The sequence below is a fragment of the Beta vulgaris genome, chromosome 1 (genome assembly GCF_026745355.1).
Source record: "Beta vulgaris subsp. vulgaris cultivar EL10 chromosome 1, EL10.2, whole genome shotgun sequence".
Lineage (NCBI taxonomy): Eukaryota > Viridiplantae > Streptophyta > Magnoliopsida > Caryophyllales > Amaranthaceae > Beta > Beta vulgaris.
The window spans coordinates 57,984,281-58,000,847 of NC_079202.1; the positions used below are offsets into that span (position 1 = coordinate 57,984,281).

The 16,567-nt window shown below is 35.5% G+C and overlaps 1 protein-coding gene across 1 annotated transcript; it reads right to left on the bottom strand.

Moving 5' to 3' along the window:
- Positions 1-6,542: 6,542 nt before the first annotated feature.
- Positions 6,543-15,508, bottom strand: LOC104888415 (probable pectin methyltransferase QUA3). Its single transcript, XM_010673385.4, has 7 exons — positions 14,744-15,508; positions 13,732-13,935; positions 13,437-13,647; positions 13,086-13,347; positions 12,492-12,866; positions 10,753-10,848; positions 6,543-7,221 (listed from the first exon to the last, which is right to left on the bottom strand). The coding sequence occupies exons 1-7, from the start codon at positions 15,173-15,175 to the stop codon at positions 7,008-7,010; spliced, it is 1,794 nt and encodes a 597-aa protein (XP_010671687.1). The 5' UTR covers positions 15,176-15,508; the 3' UTR covers positions 6,543-7,007.
- Between the last annotated feature and the right edge of the window lie 1,059 nt (positions 15,509-16,567).

Consider the following 16,567-nt stretch of genomic DNA (forward strand, 5'->3'; position numbering starts at 1 on the left):
ATCCGTCTTTTTCTCATATAATCCATCAATTTTGTTACCAAAGTAACTATCATCCATCGCAATAAATATTATGGGAACCAAAGGAAGTTTAATATTGAGTCTTTATTTTTCAAAGATAATTGTTGTGACAGAAGCAATTAACGAAATAAAGATATATAAGAGAAGAATTGACATAGAGACTTGACGTGGTTCACTAACAAGACGTTTACTGAGGGTGTGTTCGGCAAAAATAGTTGTGGTAGTAGCCTTTAGCTGTGAGAGTGGCTGTTAGTTGTGCTGATAGCTGTTAGTGGTTGGTGTATAGTTGTTAGTTGTCCAAGTAGATGTATAAGATATTGATGTTCGGTAAAAAGAAGCTGCGCTGTTAAAGTAGTTGTTTACAAATAATAACTAGTTAAAAACTCAAACGAAACTTTAATGTATAATTTATACGCTACTAAAAGCTACTCAAAAGCTTCAAATAATTGAACTTTTTGACAAACACAACTTATACCACTAAAAGCTACTTGTACTACTACCTAACCAAATACCACTATTTATCTTAATTAGTGTTTTGACTCACTCAAAACACTAAAAGCTACTTCAAAAGTTTGTGCAGAATACACTCTAAGTGTACGCATTTGATAAGAGGTTTTTAGTGTGTCGTTAAGGCACTAAGAACCGCTTTCCAAACAATATTTGTAGTCCTAACAAGCAATTACTAAGAGAATAGTAAGGGCAAGTCAACAGGGAAACAGGGATTGGTTAAAGTCTAACAAGTCTAGACTGCCTAATTGAAGAAGTTTTTGGGGATTTGAAAGAGTTTTGGTATCAATTAAGACTAACTAATAACAAGAACAAGCAACTAATACGGGTTTAAATATCAAATAAAAGACACTAGAGTTAAGGTTACTAGTATGAATAAGAATGGATAATGATTGTTAATGCGATTGTGGAGCGACGAAGACGATTTTGCAAGGTTTAGTTCTCCTCTAAATACTTGAGTCCTCTCTCGAATGGTCCTCAAGAGTAATCGCTTAATCTATCAACTAAATCCTCTCTCGAATGGTCTTTAGTTAATTGATTAAGAGATTCGATAAGTTTGGAAAACCCCTAATGAAGGATCCCCTTAATTTCCATCCAATATCTTGGTATGAAATTAAGTTGATTCTTGGGGATGATAAAAGAGTTCAAAATCCGATTTAAGAACGTTTGAAATCAAAATACCAAAGTATAAATGTGATCAATATCTATCCTAAGGTCTCAAAACACCAAGATCAATGCATAAACTTCTCCATTCATCACAATCACATCAACAACATATTTAAAACCCTAATTCATACTTTCACCCTAACCCTAGATATGAAATACTCACTGATCATGGAGTTTAAGCAATTAAACATAAAATCTATGACTAATCTAAGGTTAAACATGATTAAGTAATGATTAAACTAATGAAAATCGCAATTCAAAAACTAAGAGAATGAAGATCTTAAATAATATGAGAACATAAACAAACACCAAGAGAATGAAATAAAAACTAAAACTTTGAATTGAATTGAATGAAAAGTACCTTGAATGTAAATCGAATCACAAACTATGATCTCTAATCTCAATTACCAATGAAAACTCCAGTGTTTTCTCTCTAATACAAAACCCTAAAATATTGTGTGAAAACTAGAATAAAGCGTGAGTCCCCAAACTGAAAAGGAAAAAGGCTTTAATGATCGAAACTTTTGTTTCGGAACGCATGGTGCGGGCGCACCATAAGTAGGTGCGGGCGCACCATGCTCAGGTGCGGGCGCACGAATATGAAGGTGCGGGCGCACCTAAGCTTCTGCCTCAGCTTGAATTCATCCGTCAAAATGTGCGGGCGCACATAGAGTTGGTGCGGGCGCACCAGACGCAGGTGCGGGCGCACCTTGTACTTGGTGCGGGCGCACCAATGTCGTCTGTTTTGTGCTGCAATGTTGGTTGATGGTGCGGGCGCACCAATAGCGTGTGCGGGCGCACCAGACGCACCCCAGGCTAACTCTCAGCCTCTAGCTCGTTCCCTTATGCCATGTCTCGCATTTCTCGACCCCGAAGAGGGCAATACCTGCAATAGAAACACGAACAAACATGGTGAAAGCATATATGCTAGAAATTCGATCGAAATAGATCGAAAATCTAGCAAAATGTCACTATGACCAAGTATGATCACGTGAATGAAATAGAAGGGAAAAGTGAGGAGAAAGAAGGAAGAAAAGGAGGAAAAGGGAGCTAAAACAAGCTAAAAGAAGGTCATAAAGTGCGTTGGAAACGCACTTATCAGCATTAGGGAGAACAGATTTTATTACATTTAAAAGAGAGTTTAGATTACAGAATTACGGAGGCATAGATTAATTATAGGATTTATATAGTACCCGTATAATTAATCTAAACAAAACGGACATAAACCGAACCCAAAACAGAAACTATATACTAAACTACATATATTATTGAAAAGCTTGGTTAATTATAGTGAACAAAATTCAAGACATATTTCAACAATAAATATATGGTGTAACATAGTTTAATTATTTATATAGGAACTAACAAATACTCATCCTAATATGTAGTGTAATAGAAGTATGTTTATAAGCCACACAAAAATATTAATAATTAGCTCAACATTTTTTTCTAATCAACCTTTCCTCTTTTGATTAATAAATTAAATGCTTCTTATCTTATGCCTTGTGAGTTGTGACATAAGAGAGACAAAACTAATGAATACTACTACGTATATAGTAAAATAATTTAAAAACTTTTAACATCCACCATTTTATGACTTAGAACAATAATTTTAAGGAAAATGCTATATGCAGTCCTAAGGGCTGTATATAAGAAGCTAAAAATGAAAATAAGTTGCATTAATTGATCATTTAATTACATCGATTGATGCAAAAATTTTCCGTGAATTCACAACTTATTTCCATTTTAAGTAGTGTATTTATGTCTTATATGCAACATTAAAGACTGCATATAGCATAACCCTAATTTTAATACAAAGTTGTTGGCAAAGAGCTTGGAATTGGGTGATAGGAGACAAGTGAGTAATAAGGTTATAAAAGAATTTGGTATCATCCATTAAATTCAATTAAATTGAATGATACAAAAAAACTCCCTTTAAAAGATCTATACAACTAGAAATGCAGTGCAATGTGAAGACTTTATAACTTGTAGCTTAATGATCACATGCAGCCAGTGAGAATGATGTAGTTTCATCAATTTCAATGAAAAAAAGAAGATGACAATAAAACTCAAAGCCTCCAAAAACTGATGAAGTGGAGTAGTAATTAATTAGTACTACTGTATTACTTACAGCAGCAAAAAATGTGGGTTCTGGGTTGACACATTAAAATCTTTGCAATACATATGGATCTTAAAAGAGAAGCTTCATTAATACGACTATCGCAATATTTGGGGGTTGACACATGAATTTGTAAATTGAGAGTCATTAATACTACCACTAGTTGTTCAATTTTTACTAATTTTGTAGTAGGCTCTAATCCCATAAACTTTAATTTTATGTGTTATCAATATTGACAACTGGATTGGGTAGTTATTAGCACTAATTAGGTACAAATTACAGCTCCATTAAGGAATATTCAATGTCGTTGGAATCTAATGCATCAACTTTTGGAATCTTTTCCCCTCTATTCTTAAGTAGTGTTTAATTCAACTTATGCTGACTTATTTCAAAAAAAAAATTGGTTCAAATTAGTGAAGACATTTGAAAAAGACGTACCATTACAATTACTTGTCTCTTTAGATGTGGTAAATTGATTTGAAAGAGGCGTACCAGAACTTTGCTTCACGTACAAAAAAACAAGTTAAAATAAGACTAGTTTATATAAGTTTCTAAAAACCCATTGAACATAAGTTCTAATAAGTTAAATTAAGTTTAAATAGGTCAAAATAAGTTGAATAAATATTCTTACATTATTAAAGACATTCAATTCTGAAAATGAAATTGGCCAACCAAAATAGGATAAAGAGTTATCTATCATTACAATTACTTGTCTCTTTGGATGCAGTAAATTGATATTTTATTAACTCTAATGCAACAATCAACAACTCTAAACAGTATGAAACAATTGATCATGCTTAACTATAATAAAGGTATACTAAGGACCCTTGAGTCCAATGCTATGATTTTCTATATCCTACATGGGAGATCAAGGTTCAAATCTTAGTAGAAGCAAAAAATTTCAATATTGTTGTGGGTTGGGATTGGGGCTTGTTGGGCATCTCAGTGAGTGGCCTTGTGCGAGCTGCCACAAGAAATTAATCTTACCACAAAGAGCCCAAAAAACTATAATAAAGGTATTGTGAGTTTGTGGCATTCTTTTCATTTCAAATTACTTCTACATCTTAAATACTAGGGCTATGAGTTTTTTTTTTATTATACAAACATTTAATAATCTAGAGTTACATCATTTTATAGGACTTATATAATTAATGTGTTATTTTGAATGTTGCACTTATTTTTAATGGTCATCGAAAAAGTATTTGTGCAAGGATATATTGGTTAGCCATTTCCTTATCCACATTTGCTGACTATTCGATATAAATGCCATATTTTTAGATGTCTTACAATCGAAAAATAGAGGAAGTATAACCAAAATTAATGTATATGTGCCAATTTACTAAAAAAATGCTTCATTTTTTGCTTTATTTAGAATATGTAAACCAATTGATGGACTCTTTACCCCCAATTTGCAATGAATAAGTCCTTGCAAATGTAACATTATAATTAATCTATAGACATATGTTCCAATATCAATAATATGTGAGAATTGGTACAAGTTTAGTCCTATTATAATTCAATTCAACTTAATTGCTTTGAACTCCAACAATGCAATGATATGTGCAGTATTGGTACTTGCATTATTATGTTATCTCTTGAAACATAATTAATGAAAATGATTGTTGTAATTGTAACTTTCACTAATTATTATGTTCCATAATTCATATCCCTTGTTCCAAAGTCTTGATTCTCATGCATGAAAATTGATGATCATGCATATTTAGGTCTTATAATCTCAAGGAAAATGTCCCATGACATGCGGAGATTTGTCCCTGCTACCCCAAAGCTTAATTTATAAAATGTTGCAATATTATGAAGAGGGACAACTTTCCATACCTTTTTATTTTTGGTTCCTTTCTGATTTTATTTATGACACTAGATGTATCAAGCATGGTATCCATGCACATAAACACAATTAATGACAAAGGGCACCGTCGAACATCTGTTTCAATTAATTTCATGACAAATTCCTGCGTTTGATTTCCATATTGAGTTGAATGCTATTGACCCTTTCAAGTCAATATTTATGAAATAAATATAGAGGATATATTTTACCATATAAAGAATTTAATATGTATTATTAAATGACTCAAGATATTGACTCTTTCAAGTCAATTTTATAACAAAAATTTGCGTCGCCTTCTATTGAATGGTTCAGTATACACCTAAGTGGATATACATACGAGTGTATTATGAGCAACTAAGTGGATATACATACGAGTGTATTATGAGCAAATATTACAGAAGAACATAAGGATGCAACGCTATAAGGAACACTCCATTAGCATATCCCAGACCAATCACATGCCAGAATTAAAAATGGGGGACTAGATGATAGATGAACTTTTGGGCTGCCTGGGATCAAGTGGCTAGGAAATAAGGAAGTTTATGACATGGAAATGTTTAGTGATTGTTCAAGAAAATGAAGATCAATACTAGTCCAAGCAGGAGGTTGGTATAATAATATTGACATAAACCTACTTTTTGTTGACGGGCAGACATAAACCTACTTGATCATTTATCAATGACTCAGTTTTAGAAGACATGGAATGAGCCATGGTCCCAAAAAAGAATAGACACTAAACCAAAGAATGAGAGATTTTGACGTTGAAATTGACCATCATCTAGAATTGCTCTAATATGAAAGTCTTGGCAGTTCAGCATTGGTTTAGATGAGAGACTCTAGGAGTCTTTTGATTAAACATGAAATTAAGATTCTCCTATAAACTTTAACATGTAACTTATTGTACCCGATACACTCATGACCCAACCATGTATCGAATGCACGTTAATATACCACGTGCATATTGCATGATACACATACCAAGCTTGTTTGGTGAAGGTGATAGGGAACTCACCTTGTGATATTGAAATCACTAGTCTACCTACTTATGCTTGAGAGTAGTCAATAGAAATTCCTCTATTTCCCCCTATTATCAAGTGTTGACCTATATATCTAGACTGGCTGACCTGCGAATGATGTTTACACAATATGATCCTTATTTTTGCACAAAGGGTTTCGAGGTGATGGCCTCCCAAATTCAAAATTGCATGCTACACTTAAAACTATTGTTTAGGTATTTGCTCCTTTAGAGTTCACCCATTTACATGATGTGCTCCTTTAACATAGGCATAACAAAAGTAACATAGAAAGAAAATAATCCAAAATGTAACATAGGCACAACAGCCAATGCCCAACAAAGAACAAATATTGTAGAAGGCCACATTGCACTACATTTAAAGCTGGTTAAATTTTAGAGGAAATATTACAATCTCCATTTTACAATGACGTTTCATTTAACTTTGAAACCAAAATCCACAATCTCCATTTTACAATGATGTTACACTTAACTTTGAAAACCAAAATCCACCAACTTTTAACCCTTAATTGGTCAAAAACTAGCAAGTTTTTCTAAGAATATCATCTTATACTTTTTTCTTCTTTTGTAAATTTTTTCTTCATTCTGTTCCTGCATAATGCCCGTATAATTTCCCTTCATTCTAGCTCTACAAAAAGCAGGAGGGGAGAAGACTAAAGAGCGAGAGGGGGGAAGGAATTAAAGGGAAGAAGAAGCAGACAAGTTGGAAGGATACCCTTTTGCGCAAGTTTTGCGAAAGATATAAATATAGATATAGATAGAAATATATAATAGACAGAAAACCCCCCAAAAGAATGTTACACTACTATATCTCCGTGTTAAAGAACTGCCTTCCACAAGGTTTTGGTAGCCACAAGGATTCTGTCTCTTCCACTAGAATCCGGCTCCTTTTCATGGATGCTGGTAGTCCATCTCATAGCATGAGCTAACCGGCTTACCTTGTCGATGACTTCCGGTGAATCTCTTACCACCACAGTTCCCTCTGGACGTAATATCCGATCCATCTCTACCATTAAATCGACAAGGTGACATCTGCCAACCAAAAAACATTTTTTTAACAACCAGCTAGCACCTAGCAGCATACGATTAAATATAGTAAAACCATAATTTTGGACCAAATATCAAGCTGTGATTAAACAAAGCTGAATTGTGAAAGAAAGTACAATAAATTGATAATTGTCCTTGGAACTAGTAATCCTTGGCAAGGAGTCAAACAATGAATAGATTTAATTGTAAATAAGGAGACATTTGTAACAGTCTTACATTCTTAAAATTTTCATTGAAGTATCTTTTGTCCTAACTATAAAACTGAACAAAACAGATTATTGCTTTAAAAGACCCACAGACCAGTTTATATCACATCAATGTAAAAGCAAAGAAATCCTCAGAGAAAATAAGCATCAGATATCACATTTTTTCTGTGTAAACACATAGTAACAAGCCAAATTAGAAATCAAAGTGATTGACTATCAACTCCAACAGTGTACTAAGACCAAGTCAATCTGTCATTCCTACTCCAACATGGCACTATGTAACGGAATTGAACTTTTTGATGATCCCATCTATGACGAAAAGGCATGTGAAAACTAATCTACTGCTAGTACTTTACAAAGCTAGAGAAGTCAACAGCATCCCCAGCAACTTATTAAATGCACCAGAGAAGTATGACAGCATCCCCAGCAATTTGGATGAAATGCACAAAAATGCCAATCAGAACAGATAAAAAACGTGCTTCATAGTACTCATTAAATAAACGATAAGATGCTGCTTAAAGGGATTCTGAAAAGATAAAGGATGCAAGGTTGAAAAATGACTGATAAGTAGTTTGTTTGGCTTCCAGCGGAAAACAGTTTTAGTTCAAATTTCTTCCCTTTGGTGTTTCGAAAAGAGAAACAGGGTCCCAGCCAACATGCCAAACACCATCTGAAACTACCACACTCCTTGCTCTCACCTCAACTTCACCTCTCACCAACTATAGGATCATGAAGTCGGGTACAGAAACAGGTAAATGCATGAAATGGGTATAGGGTACAACAAAAATAAGGATACAGGTCGGTTACGTACGGCAAGTCAGTATCAAAAATATATTCAAAAAAAGGAAAGGGGGGAACGCAATGGAATTTTCAAAAGAACACAAAATAAGTAATCTAAATATTTAAATAAGATGAAAAAAAGAATAATATTCCTAGATATAAAGACAAAACATTCACATTATTTTAGATACAGTATTCCAATCCACACGAAAAATTAATACACAGATTCAATGAAGCATGTCTTGCAGTAAATAGTTCAAGGAAAGATTCATTAGCAATATCAAGTTATCAACTACAGAAAACTAATAATCAACTAAGTTTTTCTGCTGCTAATAATAATAATAAAATATATACAGTTTCTTTTAAAGATCAAATAAAAACCCTTGGAATAGTGAAATGATGAATCAGTTATAGAGTCAAGAAAAAAGAAGAATTCTTTCTTTTTTCTTGACTCTATAACTGATTCATCATTTCACTATTCCAATGTCAACTATAAATTTAGTTTAAACCAATGTCAGTCTAATGGCAGAAAACAAAAGGGGGAGAGGAAAGAAAGTCATAATCTTTAAATTCGGAGTACAAAGTAGAGAGGAAGAAGTGGGTGGTGATCTGGTTGTTTCTTGCTCAGGTGAAGGTGGTGGCTGGATATTGTCCCTAGATATGCTTCAAATATAGAGAGAGACCAAAAGGCAAGAGAGAGGCATCAAATGAATGTATGAAAGGAAGATTGTGTCCAAGATCTGGAAACTAGAAATGTAGGAAAGTGGAGTGAAAAAAGAAAAGAATCCCCAATAACTAATTAAGAGATTGACCTGTCCTTGTCCAACATAAGGAAAAGAAGAAACCGTACCCATTTTTGCTTAAAACTAACCACACCCCAATATCCATGTTGAGTACCGCAATACTCGTGTCGCACCCCGTATCCAGCACGCGACACACTTTCCAGATGGAGTAACCGTGCTTCATCAGTCCCCAGCCAACATCATCTGAAAGTAACACCTTCCTTGCTCCCACCTCAACTTCACCTCTCGCCACTGCCAGACCCACGCTAACCCATGACAAATGGATGTTAACATTTGAACTGATTACCATATCCTGAACAAGTTCAGATGTAATGTATACTCTGATCCCAAGCCTGAGTAACATAGGTACACCATAAGGAAGTTTCCCAAAGAGGAAGATAGTTGGGCCAGGGATATAGATTGTCATTCAAGGAAGTGCAACTGAGCAAGGACAGCCAATGGCTAAAGGGTATGAATACAGATGTTTCATAGAGGGTGCGGCCGATATTGCCAGAAGTGGGGGGCAGAGGCAAACATTAGGTGTTGTGGAGCTGCAAGAGATTGTGAACTTGTGGTACCAGTACTTGTGTCTTTCTAGACAATGGCTAAAGGGTATGAATATATACGATTCATCGAGGCCGCGGCCATTACTGCCATAAGTGCGGGCAAACAATACGTGTTGTGGAGCTGCAAGAGATTGTTATCTTGTGGAACCAGTACTATAATTCCTTAAAATCAACATGTTTGCGGGGGCAAAGAAGGGAAAGGGATGTCTCTCCACAAAATATATTTTCTTCTTATGTAGTGGTTTTACATACCCTACAAAACGTAGGTTGGAACCTAGGTGAAGACGCGAGTCCTCTGGAGAAAATTAATACCCAATAAATCGTCATTTTGTATTTGCAATTTTGTTGCAAACGAGCATCTTAGAACATAAATATTTTGCTTTTGCTTCTTACATTTCAAACGATCCGAAAGCTTTGGAGTCATATACACTTGTGGCTTCTTACATTACTAGATTGTATCATGGTGCCAAGACAGATTGCTTTGCAATGCATGTTTTCCCAATTTGGTACGACTTCTGTGATAATTTTATACTCCCATATGAGCTAAGGGTTAACATTGAGCCGTGCCAAGGAGGTTAAGAGATAAGAAGGGAAGAAATGGTAGAGAAAAAAGTGGTTAATATTAGAACGATATGTTTAACTTGGGACAACCTTTTTTTTCTTGGTGAACCTTATTGGGACAACCCTATTGGTTAATCTTACCCCTAACCAAGGACGCTATCTCTCTAGCTAGTGTGATATAGGCTGATCAAATGTTCCATTATATGAGATGCTAAAACATAGGAGAAGGTCACGTTTCATGGAACAAATTAAGGAAACAATATTTCCAATCGACAAAACAACAAAATTCAGAAAGCAAATTTGTACAACAAAATTTTAACTAAGATCCAGTAAATAGATGGGAGAAAAAACATACAACATAATACATATCTACAATGCAGACATTAAGTATTTTCTTCATGACATCAAAATCTTGGATGTATGCTTCAGATCTCAGTACAATTAGAGTCAAAAAATGTGCAGAACTTAACTAACAGGAAGGATATAAACTAAAATATCTGCCCTAACGCATATAAACCCAAGAGGTCCCTTTACGAGGCATGGCACAACAACAGCAAGACAACCATGAATAATTTTAAATTGAGATGGATGAAATAATAATAAAGCAACCAACCAACATACCTTTGCTTGCCTGATGCAGAATCTTTTATCAATGACTCGATACCAGACACATGGAGGAAATCATAAGTCCGAGGATAAGTTGAGAAAGGCTCACACCTATTTCCATCAGAAATATTTTTATCAAATCATAGGGTCAAAGGAGGAGCCCAGCGTTCATGAAACAAAAGATGTTTCTAACATTTGGCCGCTTACAAAGCAAATAATCAAAGCAAGGACGATAAACTACACTTTTCTTCCATAAACCAGGTAGAACCAATATGCAAGAAACTTGCATCAGATAACCACCTTCAGGAAGCAAGCTTTAAGCACCCACAGAAAGCTAGACATTATGTGAAGTGTGAAGTTTAAAACAAGCCCAATTAGTCAAAATAATTTGCTCTACGTCTGATGAAGAGATAACACTACATCATGCAGGATCTTATGCATGCCTTTACTGGTCCAAAGGACATTGAATCTTATATCAGATGAAAAATACTCCTCCACGTCATGCAGGATCTTATGCATGCCTTCACAGGTCCAAAGGACATTGGAGAGAAGACATGTTGTACACTGTACTAAGTACCCCCTCCGTCACTATTGAATGGGAAGCTTTTCTTTTCATCCATCCTAATTCATATGTTAAATACACCTTTCCTGAAAAATGCTCACTCTTTTTAACAATTGTAAACTCAGTAAACTACCCACCTAGACCACTTCCTTACACTCACCGAGATAATACCAACGCAAGCAAATGTCTCACATGGTCTTTTACGAAACAAGTGCATATGAATTGAATGTGGCTTACAGAAAGGGTGCAAGAGAGTAGATATATGTTAACATCTGACACACTACTAGTCTTCTTAGTATTGAAAAAGGTTTTGAACTGACTTCCAGTGATGAAATTGTAACGTCACAGTAGCACACCGCACATATAAGTTTATAAAACAAAATTTTACACTATAAAACAGAATATAGCAAATTTGGGATCTTATACCTTTGAAGTCTGGGAAAGGGGGTTGAGATCTCTACAGGAAAAGAAACGGTTTAGAGATTGTGCTCACAATAGATAAAAAATATCCCCAACTTTCCATGTTTAGTTACATGGACCATTTTTAGCCTCAAAACCTCTCACCTTATAAAAAACATCCCTTTTTCATTCACTGCTAACATTCTAAAGGCAAAAAAGCAAAAGAAAAAGTATATTTGCGAGTAAAAATCATATAAAGGATATTTGCCAGCATGTCCTGCGTCTTCACAAAGGGTAACAATGTGAAATATTGAAAGGACGTGTATCTGTCTATTAATCATCAACCCATACACAATCTCCAATAATATGCACTACTATGGTTTTGATATACACAGCGCCTAAGGGTAAACAGTAAGCATGATATACATTTCTTCCATGTAGATTGAAATCATGTTCAAAACCTTTTCCACAAGGTTCTCAGGTTGCTTAGGCCTTCATCATCTATTCCTAGGGATCAATAATTAGTGAAAGATTTTAGAGAAATTTTTCGAAATCAAGAGGCCACTTTTTTGTTCTGGAAGAGGTACAAAGAAAAATCACGCGCCATCTTCTCTCAATCTACAATGCAATTTGTGCAATATCAAACTACGTTCTTTCTACATTCTTAGCATGTAGCAACTTTCTATTAATGTGACCAGCTGCATTCTAAACTAAGAAGTCCGATTATTCAATAGGCTTCTGAAAGACAAAAATTTTAAGTGTTGTACAAAACTAACTAGCCAAGAAGACTCACCAATCATGATAGACTCCGATTAGGCCTCTGTCATAGATCACATCTAGTGTAGAAGGTTTATGCGGAGGCACTACATTCATAACCCATACAAGGTCAGATACAAGAGCAGCCGCAAAGCCACCGAAGAATGCATTCATATCCATCACATTGCGTACAGCTGGTGTCCCTAGCTTCAAGTTCAAGGTATTTTTGTAATAGGCAACCCTCCGTGCCCACCTTCTAGCATCAGCTTCAAATACATCTAAGCCATTTTTAATTTGGGTAACTCGGACAGGAGCTTTAGTCAGCCTCTTTGGCCATTTGGGTATGGAGCCAAGACTGATATCACCTTTAACAGATGAAGTTCTGCTCACACATTTCTTCAGCTTAAAGTACCTGTAGAAGGGAAACATGCATCAAAATCCCTGTTTTTCCTAGAAGATGAAACTAACTGAAGATTTGTGAGGACTAGTAAAAATTGTCCAATTGAAGGTAGGTTCTTAGTTATGTCTGCCTTCAATTTTAGTTTTTGTCACTGCTTATCATCATCACGACAAGTGTTTGCTTTTCAGTTGTGTAAATCAAAATCTTGACTAGATGCCTTTTTCAAATTACCATGCATAACTCGGATCATCAAAGTCCTCGCACATATCAATCCCAAATTCATTTTGATTAGGGAGGCATGCATCTCCTGTAGGTTTCTTCCAGATGACGGTGTTCCCATCAACAGCAATCAGCTCATAGCACAATGATCTAGCAACTGCCTGAAGATCAGCCCATTCCTTGTCTTGTTTGGCCCATTGCACGGGCGGGCCAGATATTACAATATATCCTCCTGGGCGGAGTAATCGATCCACTTCAATGAAGTATGATGCATCTGCAAACAAATCCACCACATTACATATTGGCTGAAAAAAAGGAAAAACGATCGCATGTAGAGGTAAGTGACATGCACAAAGAACTCACTATAGGCAGTAAATGGGATCAAACATCTCGAACAGTGCACCAAGTCAAATGAAAATGCAGGAAATGGGAGTCTTCGCGTCCCAAGCATGGCAACAAAAGCTGGTACTCCTCTTTCTAAAGCAAATTGGATTTGAGATTTGTGTGAGTCTCTAGGAGCAAAAGAGAGAGTCATAATGTTTTCTGACAGAAGATAACCCCCAAAACTAGCAACCTGTAAAAAGATTAAAATTTACATGATAAAAAATTACCTGCAAAAGTACAAGTATCTGATTTAAACCATAAATCAGCATCTTACCCCGCAGCCCATATCAAGAGCTGTCCTCAAGACTCCGCCCGTAATCGGAATATATTGCCCAAGCTTCTCTATGTACTGTACTGCCCCGTCAGGAAACATTGTTCCCCCACCAGGGAAAATAAAGTATTCCCCTTCTATCTTCATCCACCCCTGATGGCCCTTCCTATCAGCAATCTTGTTGTATGGCATATTTGAGTGCCAAATCTGCACATCAACAACAACGATCAACAATACTACATATAACCTTTATCCCCACATAAATAGACCGAAGAGTCAAGCATCAGTAGCACCACTTACCGGATACTTCAACTATTTATCCTCACACTGTTCTTTTTCCAAAATATCTTCTCTTAGGAACTCCAAAAGCACCCTCTCTACTAGTCCTGATTGAGTAGAAGTAAAGGTATATAATTTAAGCCTTTCAAGATCCACCACACTAGGTTGTCGTCATCATTGTTGTTTTATGTAATAACAAATAACAGCCAGATCCTACTTTGAAAATTGTCATACAACTCGAATCATTACAATTAACCCAATGTATGGAACAATGCACCCACATTGGGAAAATACCGCCGCCAAATTTACCTCCTACAATCCCTACAATCTAAGAAGGCAGACTCACTAACGCAGTAGTTCACTAGCGACACTCCCCACAATAAGCAATCACAAATAATAAATATTATTCTCCTAAAAAATGATGATAGCTTTTCCCAAAAATCCTAAGATAGCATACACTACAACGCTTTCCAACACCAGGAAGCAAACAGAGTACTATAACACGCAACACTCTACCAGCATCACCCTTAATTCATAGTAAACTAAACGTCAAAGATCACCAATGTGAAATCAATACGAAATCCGCTACTTAATCACTCCCAATCAAATCAGCATTACAAAATTCCAATCTTTTAACAAACATAATCAGCTCAAGCAATCAAATAATCACCAACTTCATCATGTTAAGTAACGAGTAATCAATAATAAAAAAAAAAAGGAGGAGAGAGAAAACAACCTTATGCAAACTTTGAGGCCAATGAACAGGAACTTTATAACCCTGAGGAGGAGGAATCAAACAAAGAGGAGAATCCTCGGGCAACGGGCAGTGTCGTTCTCTATAAAAATTCATTTCTCTACTCAACTGACTATTTCTCTTAGGATCTTCACAAGGCATATAATCAACAAACTCCGCCGGGCAGGCATCGATCATCTGCCCGCCATTGCTGGTCTCCTCTAAAGCAACAATCAACTTCATCCGTTGCCTCGGATCCGAAGCGGAGGTTCGGAGCAAGGTTTGGCGACCCGAAGCAGCGAGAGAATCTCCGAGAGGTGTGAAAATGAGGAGGAAAAAAAGTACTACGATTCCGAAAAAACATGCGATTACTAGGTCTAGAAGTTTCCATTGTTTTCCTGCTTTTTTTGAGGATGAGAGATTTATATGCCCCATTTTTGTTGATTGGATCTGAGGTGATTAGTTCATCAAATCAAAATGTGCGGAAATTGGTGAGTGAATTTTAGGGTTTATGAGATTTGGGGATTTTGGATGTGTGTGTGTGGAAGAAAGATGGAGTGTGATCTGAAGTAGTGTAAAAATTGGGGGGAAAGATGGAGAGAGAATGTGAATGATTTCTTTTTATTAATGGCGAAAAAACTGGAATTCTAGATTTGCTTTGGAGAGAGAGAGAGAGAGAGAGGGAGGTGACGGTAGTCGGTGGGATCTTTGGGAGTGTAAACAGTGGAGAGAGAGAGAGAGAGAGAGTGTGGCGGCAGGACAAACGAGATAACCGGTTTTTTATTTTTGTTTGGTTTACCTTAATGTACTCCACTTCCTTCTTTTTTATTACTCCCTCCGTCCCATAATATAATGCTTCATTTTCATTTTGGGTGTCCCAAAATATAGTGCTTGGTTCTATATTTAATTTCATATTTTTTCATGATTTGCCTAGAAAAATCGTGTCATCATCATTTGTTTGCTTCTTGAAAATAGTTTTTTTGCTTTGTTTATTCAACCCAAGAGTTACATTTAATGCTCTTTCACCAATTATTCTCCATTCTCTCTCCTAAGATCACCTTTTTCCACACAACATTTATTTTGATAATAAAAAGTCTTTACTTTTCACTTAGATTCTATTTAACTTAATTTCCGTGAAAAAATGGAATCAAGCACTATATTATGGGACGAAGGGAGTACAACGTTTCTCTAATTTGAATGGTTTATAGTAGTATTAAAATCTTTTGTGAAATGTATTTCCTCAAATGACTTTGTCCTAAAATAGTTAAAATAAGGTTTTAGTTTAACACCATTTTTTAAACATCTTTTATACCAACTTAAAGTTAACCTAGTCCTCCTAACCACTGTACACCTACCTAATCTTGTACATCTTCCTAATCTATTCATAGATTTCAAGTATCTTTCAAATATTAAATCCATCAAACAACACATACAAATACAAGACATGAAAAGAGATTACAAATAAAATCATTCATATGATTTAATGTACGTAAAAGTAAGTTATATGCTCATATACCATACTACCTTTTTAAGAATCATTTTAAAACGTCTTTGAATAACCAGTTTTGTAACACTCCCAAAATCCATACACGTCTATGACTACGTCGCATCGACTTTGGGACTATTACCGCCGCGGTGAAATGCAAAACTTATTGAAATGAAACATTTAACTAAAATCATTATTATGAAAACTAAACTGCAACGGAAATAAAATGTTAACTACAACTCGGGAATCATCAACGACCCCTTTTTGTCTAAACCACAAACTAAGTAAATCATAATAGTTCTATTAAATTTAACCAAAATGTTTTAAAGTTTAAAGTCTAG